This window comes from Thalassophryne amazonica, chromosome 9 (assembly GCF_902500255.1).
Source record: "Thalassophryne amazonica chromosome 9, fThaAma1.1, whole genome shotgun sequence".
Taxonomy (NCBI): domain Eukaryota; kingdom Metazoa; phylum Chordata; class Actinopteri; order Batrachoidiformes; family Batrachoididae; genus Thalassophryne; species Thalassophryne amazonica.
Window position 1 is genome coordinate 97,182,699 of NC_047111.1, and position 22,684 is coordinate 97,205,382.

Below are 22,684 nucleotides of genomic sequence, written 5' to 3' on the forward strand. Positions count from 1 at the left end.
CAGGAGACAAGAAGAAGAGGAGTGTCTCTCCCTTATTTAGCAGGAGTAGGGGAAAAACTACAGAGGATCTTCAGACAGCACAAAATCCCAGTTTACTTTAAACCGGTTAACACCTTGAGACAGAAATTAGTTCACCCTAAGGACAGGATCCCTAGTTACAAACAGAGCAATGTAGTGTATTCTATCAGATGTCAGGAAAACTGTAACAAACACTACATAGGTGAGACTAAGCAACCTTTACACAAAAGGCTATACCAGCACCGCAGAGAGGGCGCCAGTGGACCTCAGTCTGCAGTTCATCTCCACCTTAAAGACACTAACCACACGTTTGAGGACAAGGAAGTTAAAATATTAGCCAGAGAGAAGAAATGGTTTGAGAGAGGAGTCAAGGAGGCATTCTTTGTGAAACGTTTGAAACCTAGCCTTAACCGGGGAGGGGGTCTGAGACACGCTTTATCCCCTGTTTACAATGGGGTGCTCAGGTCAAAGCAGTTTCAGTCTTTTGTTCATGGTAATGAGTCATTCACGTCATCAGCAGAGTCGTCAAGGGAGCCATCAGGAGAGGGACAGCTGCCCTGTCATTAGGAGGGTGCTAACTAGAGCACAATAGGTGCTAATTAGAGCTATTGTTTAGTCACCAGCCTATAGCAGTCTGCCTCTCGGTAGGAGGGGTTTGGTTAGGTTTAAAACTCCAGCTTTTGTGACTTCTTGATTATTCTTCTCTACAAGAGTCAAGACAGAAGTCAGACCACCAGAGCAAGAATTTTAGCTGAGGAAGCTTCTGCGATTTGAAGCGAAATGTCCTCGCGTCAAGCAACCCAGTCCAGTCGAAGATTCAAGCTTCTCTACTATGCCACATGGAAAGCAGTTTGACCCCCCCAAACTTTGTAACCCATTTATTTGTCATCAAGTTTCCTGGATACACTATATCAAATATGGGGCCCCATGTTGGCCAAAAACGTGTTCTTTAAATGTCCATGCCAAATTGTGCAGAGGGGTAGAACAGTTTGCCATCCATCCATCCATCCATCCATTTTCTTCCGCTTTATCCGGAGTCGGGTCGCAGGGGCAGCAGCTCAAGCAAAGCCGCCCAGACCTCCCGATCCACACACACCTCCCCCGGCTCCTCCGGGGGAACCCCGAGGCATTCCCAAGCCAGCCGAGAGACGTAGTCCCTCCAGCGTGTCCTGGGTCTTCCCCGGGGCCTCCTTCCAACGGGACGTGTCCGGAACACCTCTCCAGCGAGATGTCCAGGGGGCATCCGGAAAAGATGCCCAAGCCACCTCAACTGGCTCCTTTCGACGTGGAGGAGCAGCGGCTCGACTCTGAGCTCCTCCCAAGTGAACGAGCTCCTCACCCTATCTCTAAGGGAGCGCCCAGCCACCCTGCCGAGGAAACTCATCTCGGCCGCTTATACTCGCGATCTTGTTCTTTCAGTCATGAGCCAAATCTCATGACCATAGGTGAGGATCGGAACGTAGATCGATCGGTAAATCGATCTACGATCAACAGTTTGCCCTCTAACCAAAGTGCTCTGGGATTGTTGGCTGAATTTGCACTCCAGCTAGTGTAAAATCATTTACCCATCTGGAAACCACATAAGGGTGGTGTGGTGCCTTACTGGTTAGCACTGTTGCCTCACAGCAAAACGGCCCTGGGATCGCTTCCTGTCTGGTCCTTTCAACATGGAGTTTTCACGTGGGTTCCCTCCAGGTGTTCCGGCTTCCTTCCGCTTCCAAAGACATGCAGACATGGTGATTTGGAAACTTTAAATTGACCAGAAGCGTGTGCCTGAGTGCTGTCTAGGGTGTACCCTGCCTCTTGACCTCTGACCGCTAAGATAGGCTCCAGCCCCACTGTGACTCTTGACTGGAGTAAGCAGGCATAGAAAATGAATGAATGAAAACCACATAAGGGTGGTGGCTGCTGTGGTTTTGAGGTATTATGTCATAGTGATGCAGAAAAGCAACTGCACTGGATGATACACATAAAAATGTCAAACGTGCTTTCATGCAAACATTCAACCATATACATTTTGTTCGACGGAAATGTATTTTACAATTTTGAAATATGACGATGGGCAGCATGGTGGCTTATTAGTTAGCACTATTGCCTCACAGCGAGAAGGTCCTAGGTTTGCTTCCCACCTGGCCCTTTCTGTGAGGAATAGGTGGGACCAGGTTCTCCCCATGTTTGGGTGGGTTCCCTCGGGGTGCTCCATTTTTCTCCCACTTCCAAAGACATGCAAGTTGCATGGACCAACTGTCTGCCTGGGCGGTTGCCATCCAGGAGCCAAAGCGGTTATGTGGTGTCGTGAATGTTACCTCAAAGCGCCATACACAAGTAAGACCCGTCCCACGAGCAAACACACTGGACAGTGGTGCTACACTTGTCCGTACACACACTCTGCCTGCACATATCATCACCAGTCACCTGAAATGGTATAATATTGATATGACAGTGTTCTGTGGACACTATCGGCAAAGAAAAGAAAAACAGAGCAGGAGGTGGGAGGAAAAACAATCATATTTAAAGAGAAACTTTCGAATGGTGTTCTGTGTTATTTAGTAATAAATGGGAAGCATCAGAGGATACAAATGTACAAGTAAATATACTGGTGTTTTGACTGAGTATGACTTTGTCATATGACTTCTGGGTGACTTCAGTTTGAAGTCATTCATACCAATACATCATAAATATTTTGCTGATCAATGCATGCTTTTAAATTATGTATCTAAATTTCTTGGTTGTTGAGTTATACAAAAAAATGCATGTTTTTCTGATTACATTTTTCCTTGATCTTGACCTTGGACTTTTGACCAAATTACTCCAAAATCTAATCACCTCTAGATATTTATCAAAGTAGTGTTTCAAACAGGTTTGAAGGAAATCCGTTGACACGCAGGGTAATTACAGAACAAAACATGATGGTGGTGTCTTTTGAACTTTGAAAAGTTTTTTTTTTATTATTTTTTTTAAAAAGATCTGTAATAATATGAACGAAGCACCGCGAAACTCGCTCTATGGTAGACGGAGGCACAAACCGGAAATGGCACAAAAATTCAGTCCCAGTGGAGAAAAAGCCACAAACTGACGGTAGACGAACATAGACATTATGAAGAGGAGTAGACGCTGCATTGGTTCCTGGGGCGCAAGAAATGTGGCCGCCATCTTGGAGCGGTCATTGTAGTGATTCTATCATAAGACAGTGAAGGTTTGATTTCATAATCTTATTTTCTTTTTTAATCTTTCTAACATAATATGTGTGAAATACCAAGTGTTCCAATACTTTGGGAGGGCACTGTATCCTAACCTTATGATGAGTGCAAAATGAGTGTGGTAGTATGTATATGTCGCAGACTAAGTTGGTTCCACTCCTTCAGCCAATGCAAAGGAGTCGGTATCGGGTTATTTGGTAATGTGACTTTTAGTCAGGATTCTGACATTTTGCTGATTGGCTGAGCAATGCCGCTCTCTGATTGGCTGCAGCCTTTGTGTCAGGATGTGAGGTTCTGCCTGGTTTTGTTTTCGTGCTTTTGCTATGTTTGCTTCTGTGTAGTCTTATTCTCTTGTCGGGGTTTTTCCCTGCTTGGGTTTTACTGTCCATGTCTCTCTTGTTTGTGTCTCCTGTCTTTTGGTGGTGGGCATTTCACTCTCCCTGGCCACACCCTCATTCTGGTGAGTTCCACGCACACTTGCTCCCAGTCTACACCTCATCACTTGGGTGTATTTAAGATCCTCTTTTGCCTACCCGTGTACCAGACCCTGTTTTTTGCCCAAGTAAACTGCTTTTGCCTACTAAGCCTTGAGTCCGAGTCCAGCATTTGCATCCTGTCACACCCGTTTACCAGTCTTGATACTTTGTTTACAACGTAGCACTGGTACCACAGTCTCTGGAGGAGTGGAACCAACTTACATTTTTGGCAGTTATGCCACAGCCAATCACAGAGCATGGCGTGATAGCCAATAGTGGCCGACGTATCAGATGGACCAATCACAGCCATGTTTTCAAAAACATGCTACCAGTCTCTTTGTATAAGAGACTGTGGTAGCAGTGCTAGTCACAGACATGAATGAGCAAAGCTCTTCAGCATCTCACCATGTCATTTAGGTCTAGGGATGGGTATTGATAAGATTTTATCGATATTGATCCCATTATTGATTCCGCTTATCGATCACATTCCTTATCGATTCCCTTATCAATACCTCTTGTGAATTTTCTGTGTACTAAAAGTAAGCTTTACAGGTTTTCTATGTTAATAACATTTTATTGAGTCAGTAAATAGCGAAATATGAAATTGGTCACTGGATCCTTGATCTCTGGACATAAATAGAATTAAACAAAATCTGTACTTTTTGTCAAAAACATTTCCTTTCAGACATTAATGGCATGAATGTAACTCCAAACCTCTGAGCTGAGCTCAGCCAGCTGTGCTGCACGTCAGCATCATGTAATTCATAAAGAATGCAGGACGTCTCATTTTGGGAGGAAAATCACGTTTTAGTTTATTGTAGTTTATTGTTTGTATTGCAACATTTGGAAAGAGGTGTGTTTTGATTTAAAACGGTGATTCGCTTTGATGTTATTAATTCCGGGCGGACTCTAACTTTACTCAGCAGAGAGCAGTGCAGCATTTGAAGCTGTGCCAACGGAACAGAGGACGATTCTTGTTTCTTGCCTGCAACAAGACAAGAGTCCCAGTTAGTGACTTTAATCCACACAAAAGTGACTCATGATTGGCATTTTTAAGTGGCTTTGAGAGGGGTTAAGAAGTGGATTTGCTGCTTCTGAAAAGCAGTGAAGCAATGAACCAACGAAGCAGTGGATCGGAGCACTGCTTCGTTGGTTCAAGAACAGCCACTGCAGAAGCGATTGATTGCAGACCGCTGCAGGGTCTGTAATCATCGTAGAGAAATGATCATTTTCCCGACAAACACCCTCAAAAACAGCGGCTGCTCTGAAGGACTGATAAGGGAATCGTTAAGAAAAAAATGGCTATTGATGTCGGTGGATTGAATGATGTCATGCCATTTCCGGTTTGAGACTTCGTCTACCATCGGTTTGTGGCGTTTTACGGCTTTTTACGACAATGTTGTCAAGTTTGTGGCTTTTTCTCCACTGGGGAGTTTTTTTGTTGTTGTTGTTCCATTTCCGGTTTCCCACCCCTACCACATTTCTCCATGTAATGTGGAGTTGCATCATTTACTCAGAAAAATCATGTCATTTAGGTTCTTCAGACCTAAATAACATGGTGAGATGCTGAAGAGCTTCACTCGTCATGTCCGCAACATATGTGTACATATTATGTCTTGTGTGGTGAAAGGTCCATTTGGATTATCTCAGACATCTATGCTGCTGTATTTGGGGTAAATTAAATTATCATCTTATTTAGTTATTGATGCTAACAGTGTGACCACTTTTAGTAGATATCTGTAGCTTGATCACTTAACTGTCACTGACACACGCACATGGTGTGAACAGGACCTACCGACAGATCAGTCCAGGGTGTAATAAAGGCAGCACCACAGTTTTGTGTTGCTTTTCACTCTGTGCTCAGCGCGCTCCTCCCCCACCCCCTCCCCTCTCCCTCCTCACAGTGAGCCAACTCACACACACTAGAGATGGGCAATACCGGGAAATTTGGTATTGATCCGATACCTAGTAAATACAGGCCCAGTATCGCCGATATCGATACCGATACCAATACTGATACTTTTTCATATTTACGCTTCCAAAGGATCCAAAAGACCTAGGATAGAATTTCGCCAAACATCGTACTTGACAACAAAATACTTTATTATCACAATCAACATTTTTGTTTAATAAATATCACTCAACACAACTGAGTGGGCGGGCCAGGCTGAGCCTCCCTGCATGGCTGTTGGCTGGCGCCGCTGAGCCACGTGACGGCACAACAACAAAAGATCAGAGAGGGGAGGGTGCACTGCTCTGTGTTGTGTGACACAGCGCAGGGCTGCTCTTACAGACAGAGAGTAGACTTTGATGAATCTGCGTGCGCAGCAGTCAGTGCGTGCAGGACACAAAAAAGCTTGAGTATCCATCTTTTTACATGAGGATTGTTCAGTATCAATACCAGCGTTGGTATCGATATTATCGATATTAGGATCGATCCGCCCACCTCTAACACACACACACACAGACGGCTGCAGCGATCGAACCCAGTCCTAATTTTAGACAGCTTTAAGCAAAGCCGCCTGCTATTTTTCGGCGTCTTTTTCGAAAATTTACCACCCAAATGACGGCAGGACAGCTCGCTGCCTAAAACCTTGGGTCCCGCTCCAGTCTGCTCCCGTGAACTTTTAATCCCGTACCGTCCCAATCACGTGATAAATAGCAAAGTTGACTCCCATCCCGTGGGAATCCCACGGGTATCCCGTGACCCGTGGGATTCCCCAAAAAATGTCAGCCTCTCGTATACAATACATGCATAAGGCAGATCTTGTTGTGGCAGTATAGATTTGCTTCAGAGACTTCATGCTAGTCCCCCATCTCTCCACTGTGCTGACAACCACCTGAAGCTTTTTCCCCAATAAATTGCAGGATTTTGACCCTTAATTCACAATGCACCATCATCTGCAGACAAAGACCTTCCAAGATGAACTTCTACCTCTGAGAAAATACCATTAATCATGATGTTAAACAGTAAGGAACTGCGCACACTCCCTTGTGGAACTCCATTGTCTATTGGATCAATCCTCAAGTGGGCTTCAGTGTTTCTGTTCTTCAAAAAAAATCCATAATCCAGTTAAACCTTCTCATATCATAGTAGAGAAGCTTGAATCTTCGACTGGACTGGGTTGCTTGCTTGACGCGAGGACGTTTCGCTTCAAATTGCAGAAGCTTCTTCAGCTAAAATTCTTGCTCTGGTAGTCTGACTTCTGTCTTGACTCTTGTAGAGAAGAAAATACAGAAACCAACAAAAGCTGGAGTTTTTTAAACCTAACCAGACCTCTCCTACCGAGAGGCAGACTGCTATAGGCTAGTGACTAAACAATAGCTCTAATTAGCACCTATTGTGCTCTAGTTAGCACCCTCCTAATGACAAGGCAGCTGTCCCTCCTAATGATGGGACGGAAGCCTCTCCTAATGGCTCTCTTGACGACTCTCCTGATGACGTGAATGACTCATTACCATGAACAAAAGACTGAAACTGCTTTGACCTGAGTACCCCATTGTAAACAGGGGACAAAGCATGTCTCAGACCCCCCTCAGACCCCCAGTCCCCTGTTTACAATGGGGTACTCAGGTCATTGTTTAGTCACTAGTCGGCCTCTTGGTAGGAGGGGTCTGGTTAGGTTTAAAAAACTCCAGCTTTTGTTGGCTTCTGTATTTTCTTCTCTACAAGAGTCAAGACAGAAGTCAGACTACCAGAGCAAGAATTTTAGCTGAGGAAGCTTCTGCGATTTGAAGCGAAACATCCTCGCATCAAGCAAGCAACCCAGTCCAGTCGAAGATTCAAGCTTCTCTACTATGGAAACCACCTGGACAACTGAGAGCCTACACAGAAACATTCTCATATCATATCATTCAAAATGTTATATGCCTTTTCAATATAAAAAAGTCTGTGCCTACCAGTTCTTTATTAGCTTGAGCTTTCCTAATAAAATCCTCCAAGCAGAGCACTGGATCAATGGTCGTCCTCCCATTGACAAAGCAACTCTGATCAGGACTGATTTCTACTATGTAGGTTAGCCTATCAGTGACCATGCGCAGAATTATTTTACATAAGTCAGATGTCAATGTAATTTGTCTATAACTATGAACTTCACATTTATCTTTCCTTGGTTTTCCAATTGGGACACCAACAGAGTGTTTCCATGCTAATGGAAGTGTCCCAGATTTCCAGACAAAGAAGACAACAAAAATCCACATAAAATATTTTTGTCCTCATTGTGCTGTTCATCTCCATCCTGGACTGAATGATTGTCTCTTGATTTTGGAGATCTGTTCAGGACTTTGTGGTGAGGAGTTTTGTTGAGACCAACCCAACAGAAAGAAACATTCCTGCCATCACATATGGATGGTAATTGTCCTTTGGAGTCTTCAAGGTTTCAAGGTGCTTTTTGACAGCTTCTTCCTTGTCCTCCAGCTTCTTTTTAAATATCTCCTCACAGTCTTCCAGCTTATGCTGGAAATCTTTGATCGTGGCTTCAAGCTCCTTTTTGTGTTTCTTCTCTTGGGCCAGCAGGTCTTTTTTAAACTGCTCCTTCTGAGCTGCCAGCTCTTTTCGGAGATAATTGTCTTTGTCCTTGATCTGGTCCTGGTGGTTCTGTTCTTTCATTTGCAGACATTTCTCTCTGGCCTCTAGCATTTTTGTATTTTCAAATTTTGTGTCTTTAAGTTCTTGGATGTAGTGATGTTTGGTGTCTTGCAGCTCTTTTTTAAACTGCTCCTTCTGGGCTGCCAGGTTTATTTGGAAATAATCATGTTTGTCCTTCATCTGTTCCTGGTGGCTTTGTTCTTTCATTTTCAGACATTTGTCCTTGGCATCCAACATTTTTTTATATTCATACTTTGTATCATTCAGCTCCTGGATGAAATGACTCTCAGTGTCTTCCAGCTCATATCTGAGTTCCTTCACTTGTGCTTTTTCTTTCAGCAGAGCTTCCTTGTCGATCTTTCCCTGCTCTGAATACATCTTCTTCATGTTCCTGAGCTCCTCATAGCTCTGCTCCAAACACTGTGTCAGCTGGAGCATCATCTCGTTAGCTTCCTCTACCTCAGTCAACTCTCTTCCTGATGCTGTGGAAAAACAGAAAGAAAAAAAACAGTGATTATGAAGCACAGACACTCTGATAAACCAGTATGAACAAAAAGGAGAATCATGAGAAAAACTTACCATTTTGTTGATTATCTGAGTCCTTTAGGTTGATGGATTTACTGATGATTTGTTGAATGTGTCAGAATGAAGTCAGGTGTTTCTCTGCTCACTGCTGTGGAACAATAACTTGCTGAACTGAGGCTTCTAATGAGGCTCAGGCTCCTAATGAGGGTTTTTGTCCTCTGTGACAACAAAGAGGGCTGTGTGATGTAAGAGTGACACTGTGAGCTTTATGAGTCATAAAGCAGCTTCCAGCCCAACACAGGAAAGTGGCGTGGAAGCTGCTTTATGAGTCATACAGCAGCTTCCACTCCAGCTTTCCCAGATTTCATTGAAATATTCATCTTTTTTAATTGAATTAGTTGTTCAGTTAGTTTTATGTTATTTTCAATTAAATCCATATTGAGCTCATTTTAAAATGAAATGTGTTTTTAATCAGCCTGTAATTAATGTCAGCACTTGGAGAAGAAATCAGGAGGTGTCAGTGCTTCCCAAACATTTTTGAGTTATGTGCCCCAAAGCAGTGTTGCCACAGTTACTTTAAAAAGTTATGTTATTAGTTACTTTTTAGTTACTTTATACAATTACTTAATTAGCAGCTTTATGCAGTTACTTTATTAGCAGCTGCCGACAACTTGTAAATAATATGTAACTCATTAGATAACTAGTAATCTAACTTGGTTACTCTTAAGACTGAGTAATCAGCAAAGTAACTAATCAGCCAAGTAACATATAGTTACTTTTCTGAGTACTCTATCTTAAAATAGCCAAGTTCAATTACTAGTTACTTTATTATTTACATTCAGCAACTGCCGACAAGTTGTCTCCAGCTGCTAATGAAGTAACTGTAAAAAGTAACTAATGAAGTAACTGTAAAAAGTAACTAATGAAGTAACTTTTCAAAGTAACTGTGGCAACACAGCACCAAAGTGCTTCAAGCCAATTCAGTATCTCAGACATCTTTTTTTTTTTTTATTTGCCGCTCACACCTCTTATACTAAAATGCTTTGAGCATTTTTTTATAATTTCAATTTGATGACGTTTCCAGCTACAAGAAATAGTCTAAAGTATTATTGCAATATTTCATAAGCTCAATCCAGAGAAAAGTTGTTTATAACAGAAAATGTTGAGCTTCTGAAAGGTATATTCTTTTATGTACTTGATATATGGTTTTGGCTTCTTTTGCATGACTTACTGCATCAGTGCAGTGTGGCATGGAGGCAATCAGCCTATGGAACTGCTTAGATGCTCTGGAAGCCCAGGTTGCTTTGATAATGACCTTCAGCTTGTCTGCATTGTTGGTCTGATGCCTCTCTTTTACCTCTTGACCAGGGGTGGGCAACTTGTTCCAGAAAGGGCCAAGAGGGTGCAGGTTTTCTTTGCAGCCACTGACTCCACCAGTTGATTTCACTGATTAACTGATTCCATCTGCTCAAAGTGATATTAATCAGTGAAATCACCTGGTGGAGTCAGTGGCTGCAAAGAAAACCTGCACCCTCTTGGCCCTTTCTGGAACAAGTTGCCCACCCTTGCTCTTGACAATAGCCCATAGAAAATCTATGGGTATTGACTGTGCTTCCAATCAAGTACAGTAATAATATGGTCAGCAAACCAGTTACTAGTAGTTTTGGTACTATGAACAGGTGGCAGGTCCTGCTGAAAAAGGAGTTCAGCATCTCCATAAAGCTTGTCGGTAAATGGAAGCATGCAGTCCTGTAAAATCTCCTGGTAGATGGCTGCATTGACTTTGGACTTGATAAAACACAATGGACCAACACCAAGAGATCATATGGTTCCCCAAATCATCACTGACTGTGGAAACTTTACACTGGACTTCAAGCAACTTAGATTCTGTGCCTCTTCAATCTTCCTCCAGACTCTGGCACCTTGATGTCCAAATGAAATGCAAATGAAGGAGTCTGGACTTCTCCAGTTCTTTTTCTCCTTAAGACAGTTCTGGTGCTTCTGACATTGTCTCTGGTTTAGGAGTGGCTTGGCACGAGGAATGCCAATTTCCTGGAGATGTCTGTGCGCCATGTCTTTTGATGATCTGCCTGCAGTCTCAGTCTGTCTGGTGAATGTGAGGCATTATTGTAAAGTGCTTTGAGCGTCTGATACAGATGGAAAAGCGCTATATAAATGCAGTCCATTTACCATTTAATCGGCTTTGTGTGATGATCTTTTCAAGGCTGTTGTCATCCCTGTTGCTTGTGCGTCTTTTTTGACCACACTTTCCTCTTCCAGTCAACTTTCCATCAATGAACAACACTCTGCAAACACCCAGCCCTTTCATCAATGACCTTCTGTGGCTTATCCTCCTTGTGGGGGTGTCTCTGAGTGTCATCTGGACAGCTGTCAATTCAGCAGTCTTCTTCATGCGTCTCTTCAGAGCGTTCACGCTGCTGATGCACATCGAGCTTTTGCATAGTTCTTGCTACCATTATAACAGAGTAACGGCCCGTTACGCTGCTGCATGAAAAAAATAATGCTACAGTTAGGCCATTAAATTGTTTTCAAGGGTGTGTATCTGGAAAATTATCATTTCTCTAGGTTGATCATAGACCTGCTGCTTCTGATTCAGAAACAGCGGGTCCACTGCAAAGTTGGGATTTTTTTATTCCAATAAATTTGAATGAAACCTCTGAATTCTTATTTATTGCTTGTAGTGCAACCAAACTTACATCGCACATCAGTGAACTCCCTCTGTTTATACTTGTAGTTTGTTGTCTGCATTACAACGTTTGGAAAGAGGTGTCACTTGATTTTAAGTCCGGGTGATCCACAATTTCTGGGGAAATAAGCGGGTCATAATTTTTAATGCCAACACCAAAAAAAAAGCATGAATCACTGCTCACCTCCCCAAAATATGATTTAATAAACACCCAAACTGAGGTTAGCCTGTTACCTTAACTTGTGTTCAGATGTGAAGATGGGGGCATGTTCAAGAATCATTCGTTTTGGTCGGGATAATGCACGCTCTCAACCAAGCTTCACTTCTATATCCATTCATGAGTTGGCCATGACGTAGGCACAGCAAGTACTGGAAACATGGGCAACACCCAGGGCAGCAATCTCTTCAGTTCTTCTGGGTCTCTATAGAAAACCTAAAGGTGACATCATGCAGAGTTATATGGTCACCCCACCGAGTCTGGTCTGCCTGAGGTTTCTTCCTACAATCAAAAATGCTTGTCTTTCCTTATGGCCCCTTCACACATAACACGAAGTTGGGCAAAAGAGGAAGAAACTGGATGAAGAAGGCTGAACAAAACCGAACTGGCGAACCTCGAAAAAATTTCAGCCGCTGTCGGGATGGACAGACAGTCAGACAGCCGTGTATGATCCCACGACAATGGTTTCGTACACACTCGTGCACGTGCACAAACACAGGGCGACCACGTGAGAGGTGTGATACCACATCACACTCACACAGCAGCAGCAGCAATTACATGTTGGACAAATATACATAAAATGAGGAAAATGTGCAAGGACAAAATAATAAGAGAGCACAGAACATGCTAAGAACCATGACTATACTGTTTTTACTGGTAATGATGTGTAATTGATGCCTGATGACTTGACGGTCTGTGTTGGAAATGACGAAACAAATGGATTTCATTTTGTCTGTTAAAATATTTAGTTCCTGTTATAAAGAGCAGACAATACAATAATTATCGTCCTTCTTTTCCTTCATGTTCATGAACCATGGCCATGGATGTAAACAAGGAATTAATGAACTGACATGAATAAGTGGATGTGCTCATATCACATTCACTTTTGACACGAAGCAGAAAGTTAGACCACATTACACCCATTTTGGCATCCCTTCACTGGCTTCCTGTCCAAGTGATTTTAAAGTTCTGCTATTAGTCTATAAAATTGTTCATGGACTTGCACCTCCCTATCTAGCTGACCTAATTAAACCTTACATGCCGGACCGGGCTTGGCGTTCTCTGCAGGTCATAGAGCTTTCCCTTATCGTGCCCCTGTTCTGTGGGATGATCCCCCTGTGTCAATTAAACAGTCAGATTCTGTGGAGACTTTCAAGTCCAGACTTAAGACTCACTTATTTTCCTTTTCGTATGGCCAGCATACTGGTATCATTTTGTTTTATGCTTTTTACTCTTTTAATTCATTTTATTAGGAAATGGAGCGTGCCACGGCCTCAACTTTACCTAAATTCTGGGTCTTTTAGTGAAGCTTAGGGGTAGTGGCTGGCGATCACCTTAGTATTTCTTCTGTTTTGCTTGTTGTTTAATGCTGGCCAATTTATACAGTACTTCTTGTCTTTCTGATGACTGATTCTGTTTTTCTCTCTGTTAAGGTGCAGCTCCATCCAGAGATGGGAGGTGTATTTGTGCTGGAGACCCGGTCCGTGTGCACCAACAGCATTTCCTGATATATTTATTTTGTGAATTGTTCTGTAATTTATGTCTGTAGCATGGCCCAAGCAGAGGGTCACCCCTTTGAGTCTGGTTTGCTTGAGGTTTCTTCCACAGAGGGAGTTTTCCTTACCACTGTTACTCTGGGGGTTGGTAAGGTTAGATCTTACTTGTGTGAAGTGCTTGAGGCAACTCTGTTGTGATTTGGCGCTATATAAATGAAATTAAATTAAAAATGGAAAAAAATTAAATTGAAATATCATGAACACATCAGTCAGTTCCGTGTGTTCAGCTGTCCAGCGTGCAGCATGCCGAAGGACACTGTGTCATGTGGACTATAACTCATGTGATGGACGTGACATTTGGCTCGCCGGCCATTCACATGATCAGACGCATATATTCACATGGGGCAGCCTGGCTGAGGTGTCTGGAATGACTGGAGGCACTGGATGTTGGATCATGGTGTGGGGGGCGGGGAGGGGGGACAATGACACACACACACACCATTCATGTGCTGGGGGAAGGGAAACGACACACTCGCATGCCATTTGTGTTGATCGGGGGGGGGATTCTGGGCTAGAGTGGGTTCGTAATGGGCATTCACACGCCATTCGCTGTCATCGGCCACTGTTGTGCCATTCGGACAGGGTTCGACATGGCCGAAGATTCGTGCAGCCCCTCGGCCACAGCATGATTTGCCTGACCTGCATTTGACATGCCGCGGAGCACGATCAGATGGCAGTGCCACCTTATCTTGCCTGCCATTCAATGGGTTTCCAGTGCTAGTGACACACAAATAGTGCATGTGCTGTGCCTGAATGGATGTAGCGCCTGCTGTACGAGACGGTTCGAGAGCAGCTCCGAGTTTTCACGAGTGGCATTCGTATTCTACTTCATGTGCCATTCGGCCTCAATCGTGTTATGTGTGAAGGGGCCATCAACACTGCCCATTGTGCTTGCTCAGATAGGAGGTAAGGATGGACCTTACTTGTGTGTTGCAAATTGCACATAAATTTGTACCACGGTGAAGTTAGTTGGTCGTTGGACATTCGGATAATTGGATATTCGTCGCTTTCCTCCAGTGTTGATTGCAGGCAACCTAGGGGCCGTCAGTAAATTTACTGTCTGAATTAAACTCTTTCTTAAATAGCTTCTATACAATGGGGCCTAGAGACCCCAAATCAGTGTAGATGGTTCCGCTATGTAGGACTAATCAGACATACCTCACTTAAAAGGCTTCCCTGCCCTTCTATTTTTATTAATGTTTTTTGAGACCTTGGTTTTCTGTGGAAAGTCATTTTTCTTCATACATCACATGCATAAATATTGCATGCACCCAGATTGCTAAAAGTGTTGTTAAATTTAAGCAGAGAACTATAGATTCTAATAAACCTGACAATACCGACAACCATGTGCAAGAAATGTGTGTGTGTGTGTGTGTGTGTGTGGGGGGTGGCTGGAGCCTATCCCAGCACAGGACCCCAGTCTGTGGCAGGGACACATATTAACAAACAAACACAGTCATACCTGCACACATACCTTTGGACAGTTTGTTTTTAAAGATTCCAACCCACCTAACCCCCCCCCAGATAACCAGTGTTCTGTGAAAATTATCTGAAAACCATTTAGGAACTGAAAAAAGTGAAAAAAAAAAAACTGGCAACACCACAAAAAAAACTTTGATTCAAGTGCATGAACTAAATACATACTCTTGACATTTGATCACATCTAATTTAGCTTATGAAAACCCACTTCAGAATTTTGACCTTGAAAATTTTTTCCAAGGTAAAAATTTGTGGAATTGAAAACATGGCGGAGGTTTGCGCACTATGAGCGCAGTGCTCTATTTGGAATGTGTTGCAGTTCTTAAATGCAGATGTATATTAACAAATAAAATAAAGTTGATCAGAAATCACTTGAGTTCATACAGTCTGCAGTGAAACAGAAGTCAAAGTAAATGTACAGATCACTGTGTATTTGTCTTATTTTTGTTGTTATTTTATTTTTTATTTTTTTAATTTGCATTTTCCATATCAACTTTCTCTGACTTGGGGTTGTCTATGCTAATGCTGAATTTATTTTCAAAGAAAATTCAAACACTAAAATGAAGATGTGAACAATAGTGACAGGTGAACTCAGACAGTCCATATGAGACAGCGTCGCACTGAGCAGAGGAAGTGGTCAGAATAAGAACGGTGGTGCAGGAAATAGAGGTTTCATCTCAAAAGACCTTTCAGCAACAAGTAGACTGAAACTAGTTCACACTTGCATATAAATAGTGCACGAGACAGAAAGGTTCAGCGTTGTCCATCTGTGACAGAGGTTGCTTTTGCTTTGATCAGTTGGTATGATTTGAAAACTAATTGATTTTTACTATTAAATCATTGTTAAATTTGGTGTAATGTTTTGAATTTCAAACTGAAATTAAGGTATTGTTCCCAACTGCGCATAAGACCACTGAAGGCTGGAATGTTCATGACCTTGACCTTTTCCTCTCCCGACAGTGAGTCCAGTATCTGCCAGGTGAGGGCGACAGTCATGCTGTACAATGACGCAGCCAAGCGATGGGTGCCATCGTGTTCTGACACTCCGGCTTTCAGCCGCGTCCAGATCTATCACAACCCTGCGACCAACACCTTCAGAGTGGTGGGACGCAAAATGCAGGCGGACCAGCAGGTACAATTAACATATCGGCACACAGGCCAGTCTAGTTCCCGGACTCTTTTACTACGAAGCCACACTGTTGTAACAGAATTTTGCAGAATGTGGCTTGGCATTGTCTTGCTAAAATAAGCAGAGCTTGGATGGCAGCGTGTGTTGCTCCAAAACCAGGAGGTACCTTTCAGCACTGATGGTGCCATCACAGATGTGTAAGTTGCCCATGCCATGGTTACTAACACACCCCCATTCCATCACAGATGCTACCAACTTTGCACTGGTAACAATCTGGATGGTCTTTTTCCTCTTTTGTCCAGAGGACACGACGTCCATGATTTCCAAAAACAATTTGAAATGTGGACTCATCAGACCACAGCACAGTTTTACACTTTGTGTCTGTCCATTTCAAATGAGCTCGGGCCCAGGGAAGGCGGAGGCATTTCTGGATGTTATTGATGTATGGCTTTCGCTTTGCATGGTAGAGTTTTAACTTGCACTTGTAGATGTAGCGACAAACTGTGTTAAATGAGAATGGTTTTCTGAAGTGTTCCTGAGCCCACGCGGTAAGATCCTTTACACAATGATGTCAGTTTTTAATGCAGTGCCGCCTTGCTGCTTACGTGTAGGAAGTTCTCCAGATTCTCTGAATCTTCTTTAATGTTATGGACTGTAGATGATGGAATCCCTAAATTCCTTACACTTGAACATTGAGAAACATTGTTCTTAAACTGTTGGACTATTTTTCATGCAGTTGTTCACAAAATGATGATCCTCACCCAATCTTTGCTTGTGAACAGCTGAGCCTTTTGGGGATGCTCCTTTTATACCCAATCATGACACTCACAATTAGTGTCCTCAGTTCCCAATCGCTTATTGAGTGTTGTTAGAAGGAAAAGTGATTAACACAGTGGTAAACATACCACTGTCCCAGGTTTTTTGAAACGTGTTGCAGGCATCCATTTCAAAATGAGCAAATATTTGCTGAAAACAATTTTATCAGTTTGAACATTAAATATCTTGTCTTTGTGGTATATTCAATTGAATATAGGTTGAAGAGGATTTGCGAATCATTGTATTCTTTGATTGTACTTGTACATTGTACTTCTGAGAGCTGAGTTCAGGTAGTCATTGAAAGGTCTAGGAGTAGTGACTGGTACTACATGATGCGACATCCCCCACACTATGGAACTGCCTCGGTTACCAATTGACAATGACCCAGGGAGACCAGCTGTCCAACAATGTGATAGCCACCTATCTGCTGCATCCAAGTGAAAAATGTTTGCAATGCAAAATACTGTAGATCAAATTTAGATGGTACAGATTATGACAGAGTGTCTCAAGCTTGTGTTGCAGAGTGTAATGTGCTATGAATCTATCAGGACAAAAACAATGAACATGTAGCTTTGGTCTCACTTACTATCTTTGTTGTGACCTGACAGTTCTAACAAATAGCTTCTGCAAATTGTACGACACTTTAAACATAACTCTGACAGCTCACTGACATAGTACCCTCATTTGGGTTCCTACTTCCTCATCTTCCATGTCTGGACATCACGTACAGCCTATAAAATTGTTTTGTATAACTACTGCTACAGAGACCTTAATCTTCTCATCAATACCTTTGAAGTTTCCAGGACTCAAAACCTACACAGTGCCAATTTTAACTTCAAAATGACATGCATACAGTAACAAAACCAGATGTAAATTCATAGGTTCGATTCCAAAATTTAAACAATATGAAGTCACCATGGAATGGATTTCACTGTCATGTATTTTATTCAGTGTAATCCACAGACTGACTTGCTTGTCTTCACACTAGTTGTGATCAACTGTCCAATTATCAAAGGAATGAAGTATAACCAAGCCACACCAAACTTCCACCAGTGGCGTGATCCCAAACATGTGTGGGGGCTCAACTTTGGGAGTAAGGAGGATGCTGTTCTTTTTGCCAACTCCATGATGCATGCATTAGAGGCAATCAATGCTCCACCAACCCCAGGTAAACATAAATGTGCATACGATCAAGAACATGAACTAAAACCCACAGTTAATTTGCAGTAAATTAATTTGATTATAGTCTCTTTCTTTTCCTATCAGTAAATCTCACATCAGAACAGCTGCTAAAATTCTCATCCAATGTGTAATTAGAAGTATTTGGGTTAGCAGTCCAAGAGTTTTAGCATTAAATACATGGAAATTTTGCAGAACAAGCTGCAATTTTCAGGATAGGTTGAGAAAAATGTGTAGAATCACTTTCAAAAAATCAGTGAAATATCCCCCTTGTGGCATTTTCACAAGCCAAGATGGCAACCAAAATGGCCACCGTTTCTTGGATCATATTCGGATTACCTCAGGAGATTTTGTTTTAAGTTGTGTTGAGTGATATTTTTTAAACAAAAATGTTGATTGTGATAAATAAAGTATTTTGTTGTCACGTACAATGTTTGGCGAAATTCTATCCTAAGTCTTTTGGATCCTTTGGATCTATGAAGCTTAAATATGAAAAAGTATTGGTATCGGTATCGATATCAGCAATACTGGGCCTGTATTTACTTGGTATCGGATCAATACCAAAATTCCCGGTATCACCCACCTCTACTACTTGATGCGTTCACTGTGCATTGGTCATTTCAAAGCATCACCAAGTATTGCCTCGTTTCTGCTTAAGCAGCCTTGTTTTCTGCTTAAAACTTAGAATGATTTAAGAGGTTTACCTTGTCGTCTGATGGTTAATAATCACATTAATCCATTTGATCGCTTTGGGTGAAGAGACTCTGTCTCAGACGAGTGGCAGAGCGCAGAAATGACGCATGCGCAGTGAAGGCAGGGTGGACCGATTTTTAGGAGATGACCGTTCAGTCTGCGACAGGGGGACTAGTTAAGAGACCCTTCTTTTGCTTTACTTTGACAGTCTGAAACACTAGAAATCAGAAAAACACTTGGAAATTTAATATACAGTATATAAGCTGTAAGACACTATGATACATTTAAAGTTAAATTGTTCTGTAAGTCTTCACATGGTAATGTCAGGAAAAGGAATAAAACATCATTGTGTTTATAATTATGCCAATGTTTATTCAGCCTCTGCTCACAATGGACCATCTGCAGAGGAGCTGGAACAACAGAAAAGGTAAGGCTCATACAATCATCACATAGTTTCACATGTGACTCAGCTGTGAGTGAGTGTGTGTGTTGGGGGGGGGGATACAATATCAAAAACTGCTGGGTTTTGTTTTTGTCGCTTTAACTATTTTTCTTTCAGTCAGGGTTTAGAATTCATCATAGTACAGAAACAACATTAGTGAAGGTTACAAATGATCTTCTTATGGCCTCAGACAGTGGACTCATCTCTGTGCTTGTTCTGTTAGACCTCAGTGCTGCTTTTGATACTGTTGACCATAAAATTTTATTACAGAGATTAGAGCATGCCATAGGTATTAAAGGCACTGCGCTGCGGTGGTTTGAATCATATTTATCTAATAGATTACAATTTGTTCATGTAAATGGGGAATCTTCTTCACAGACTAAGGTTAATTATGGAGTTCCACAAGGTTCTGTGCTAGGACCAATTTTATTCACTTTATACATGCTTCCCTTAGGCAGTATTATTAGACAGCATGCTTAAATTTTCATTGTTACGCAGATGATACTCAGCTTATCTATCCATGAAGCCAGAGGACACACAGCAATTAGCTAAACTGCAGGATTGTCTTACAGACATAAAGACATGGATGACCTCTAATTTCCTGCTTTTAAACTCAGATAAAACTGAAGTTATTGTACTTGGCCCCACAAATCTTAGAAACATGGTGTCTAACCAGATCCTTACCTCTGGATGGCATTACCCTGACCTCTAGTAATACTGTGAGAAATCTTGGAGTCATTTTTGATCAGGATATGTCATTCAATGCGCATATTAAACAAATATGTAGGACTGCTTTTTTGCATTTGCGCAATATCTCTAAAATTAGAAAGGTCTTGTCTCAGAGTGATGCTGAAAAACTAATTCATGCATTTATTTCCTCTAGGCTGGACTATTGTAATTCATTATTATCAGGTTGTCCTAAAAGTTCCCTGAAAAGCCTTCAGTTAATTCAAAATGCTGCAGCTAGAGTACTGACAGGGACTAGAAGGAGAGAGCATATCTCACCCATATTGGCCTCTCTTCATTGGCTTCCTGTTAATAGACCCCCTGTGAGCAAGCACCCCCTGTGTGAGCAAGCACTTGGCGACAGTCGCCAAGTGCTTGCTCACAGGGGATCCTTTTGACAGTTGAGGTTTTTCTGTAATTATTGTATGGCTTTGCCTTGCAATATGAAGCGCCTTGGGGCAACTGTTTGTTGTGATTTGGCGCTATATAAATGAATTGATTTGATTTGATTTGATTCTTGAATTTTTAGACATTTCAGTACAGAAAGCAGATTGGGGGAAAAACAGTTGAGGGCAAATTAATTACATCATACACTGTATATTAATATATTTAATTATGGATGCAGTTGCTCTTTTTAGATTTGTTGTTGCTTGCTGAAAATTGCAGTGTACAATAAATAAGTTGTTAACATTTTAATCAAAAAATGCCAACAGGTAAATTTTCCATTGATTGCATTTCTTGGATAAGGCCAGCATGTACCGGACACCTGTTTTTTTGTTTGTTTGTTTTTTTTTACATCTTTCTGCAGGATGCAAGCAGCTGTCAAATAAATATGTTACGTACTTTCCTTTACACAGTGTAACAATTTCATTGCTTCCATAGTCTACAGGAGAGATGTTACTGGTTTTGAATATTGTTCTGAATACACGATGATGGGGTTTTGCCTTTGGAAAAACATCTGGAAAAAAAAAAAATGGGGTTATTATTTTCAGAAAAATACGATACTTAAATTTGTGAAGCTGATTGGACACTAAACATGTGGCTGTTAGTTGGCTTTGTATTTAATTTTATTACTACATATGTGTTGGTCTTCCATCAGACTGGAGCGCCAGCAGCAGGAGCAGCAGGAGAAGGAACGTCTAGAGAGAGAGAGACAGGCATCAACTGTCACAGCTGCTCCTCCTGCTCCGCCTGTTCCTCCTGCACCTCCTGCGCCTCCTGCTCCACCAGCCGCACCACCTGCTCCACTGGGACCACCACCTCCACCGGGACCACCACCTCCACCAGGACCACCCCCACCCCCAGGGCCGCCCCTTCCCCCGAACGCACCTCCACCTCCTTCTGGAGGAACTGCCCCACCCGCTGCACCTCCTGCACCCTCTGGTGGAGGAGGCAGTCTTGATATGAGCAATCTAGCTTCAGCTCTGGCAGGGGCCAAACTGCGTAAAGTGGCCAAGGTGAGAAGAACATATTTTTTGTTTTTGTTTTTTTTTTAATTTACAGATTCTTGTGACCATCAGTGGTTCCACTGACTTCTGTTTTTTTTTTTTTTTTTGCATCTTTTCTATTTTATACATTTATTTATTTTTGTGCTCAGCATAGTAGCAAGTGGTATGCAAGACTGTTTCTGATCTTTTTTTTAAGTCAAGGTTCCCCTACCTGAGGTTGAACATCTGCTTTTGTTACAACAATACTGTGTGTGGTCTCATGCACGTGTCTGTTTCTTACACGCACTGCACAGTGTTCATCAGTGTTAGCGTTATCAAGAGCGGCACACTGAGTGCATAAACCCAACAAGGACCAGTAATCTCCTGTTTCATGCTGTGAATCTTTTCCATCTTTCCATTTCTTTTCTTTAAAAACTGCTTTCATATTTTATTATTTGAGTCACATTTTAATTTCGTATGATGTCTAACATCAAAATTATAACAATTTATTTGTACCACATTTCTTGCAGCCAAGTCTGGGTTGAAGGTAAATTGGCAGGCAATTTACTTTGAGAAGTATTTAAAACAATTTATTTGCCAGATATGCAGCATGGTTCTCCGTGGGGACTTAAAAATGTAAGGTGCATTCTTTTTGTAAAGTGTAGTAGAAGTGTAGTTAACTTTTCCTTATGGTTACAATATAAGTGTATGTAAACAAAAATTATAATACGTATATTCTAATATCAAATTGCAGTAATTGTAGAATCATTTCTTATGGTGATATGTATCACCTAGCACCGAAGTAGTGTGATGTGTGTGAAAGTCCTACTTATCATGGACAGTAAGTCAGGTAACACACAATCCATTTAATATTCATGAAGATATGTGCATCATTTTATTTTTATTTTATTTTCTTCTTCCTTGTCTTTCGGCTGTTCCCATTAGGGGTCGCCACAGCAGATCAATCATTTCCATCTCACCCTGTCCTCTGTATCTTCCTCTGTCACACCAACCACCTACATGTCCTCCCTCACCACATCCATAAACCTCCTCTTTGGTCTCCCTCTCCTCCTGCCTGGTGGCTCCATCCTCAGCATCCTTCTCCCTATATACCCTGGGTCCATCCTCTGCACATGTCCAAACCATCTCAATCTTGCCTCTCTGACTTTGTCTCCAAACCGTCCCACCTGAGCTGTCCTTCTGATATGTTCATTCCTAATCTTGTCCATTCTAGTCACTCCCAAAGAGAATCTCAACATCTTCAGCTCTGCCACCTCCAGCTCTGCCTCCTGTCTTTTTGTTAGTGCCACCGTCTCTAAGCCGTAGCACATAGCTGGTCTCACTACTGTCTTGTAAACTTTCCCCTTCACTCTTGCTGCTATTCTTCGGTCACAAATCACTCCTGCCACCTTTCTCCACCCACTCCACCCTGCCTGCACTCTCTTCTTCACCTCTCTACCACATTCTCCATTACTTTGAACAGTTGACCCCAGATATTTAAACTCA

General features: G+C 42.1%; 1 protein-coding gene across 3 annotated transcripts in view; it reads left to right on the forward strand.

The window, feature by feature from the left end:
• The window catches only part of LOC117517688 (vasodilator-stimulated phosphoprotein-like), an 82,991-nt gene that overhangs the window by 52,224 nt on the left and 8,083 nt on the right, over positions 1–22,684 (forward strand). For all 3 annotated transcript variants that reach the window (XM_034178803.1, XM_034178804.1, XM_034178805.1), the window contains exons 2-5: positions 15,727–15,898; positions 17,699–17,879; positions 18,962–19,010; positions 20,851–21,208. In XM_034178803.1, the coding sequence (XP_034034694.1) occupies positions 15,727–15,898; positions 17,699–17,879; positions 18,962–19,010; positions 20,851–21,208 (760 nt within the window). The remainder of the gene's footprint in view (positions 1–15,726; positions 15,899–17,698; positions 17,880–18,961; positions 19,011–20,850; positions 21,209–22,684) is intronic.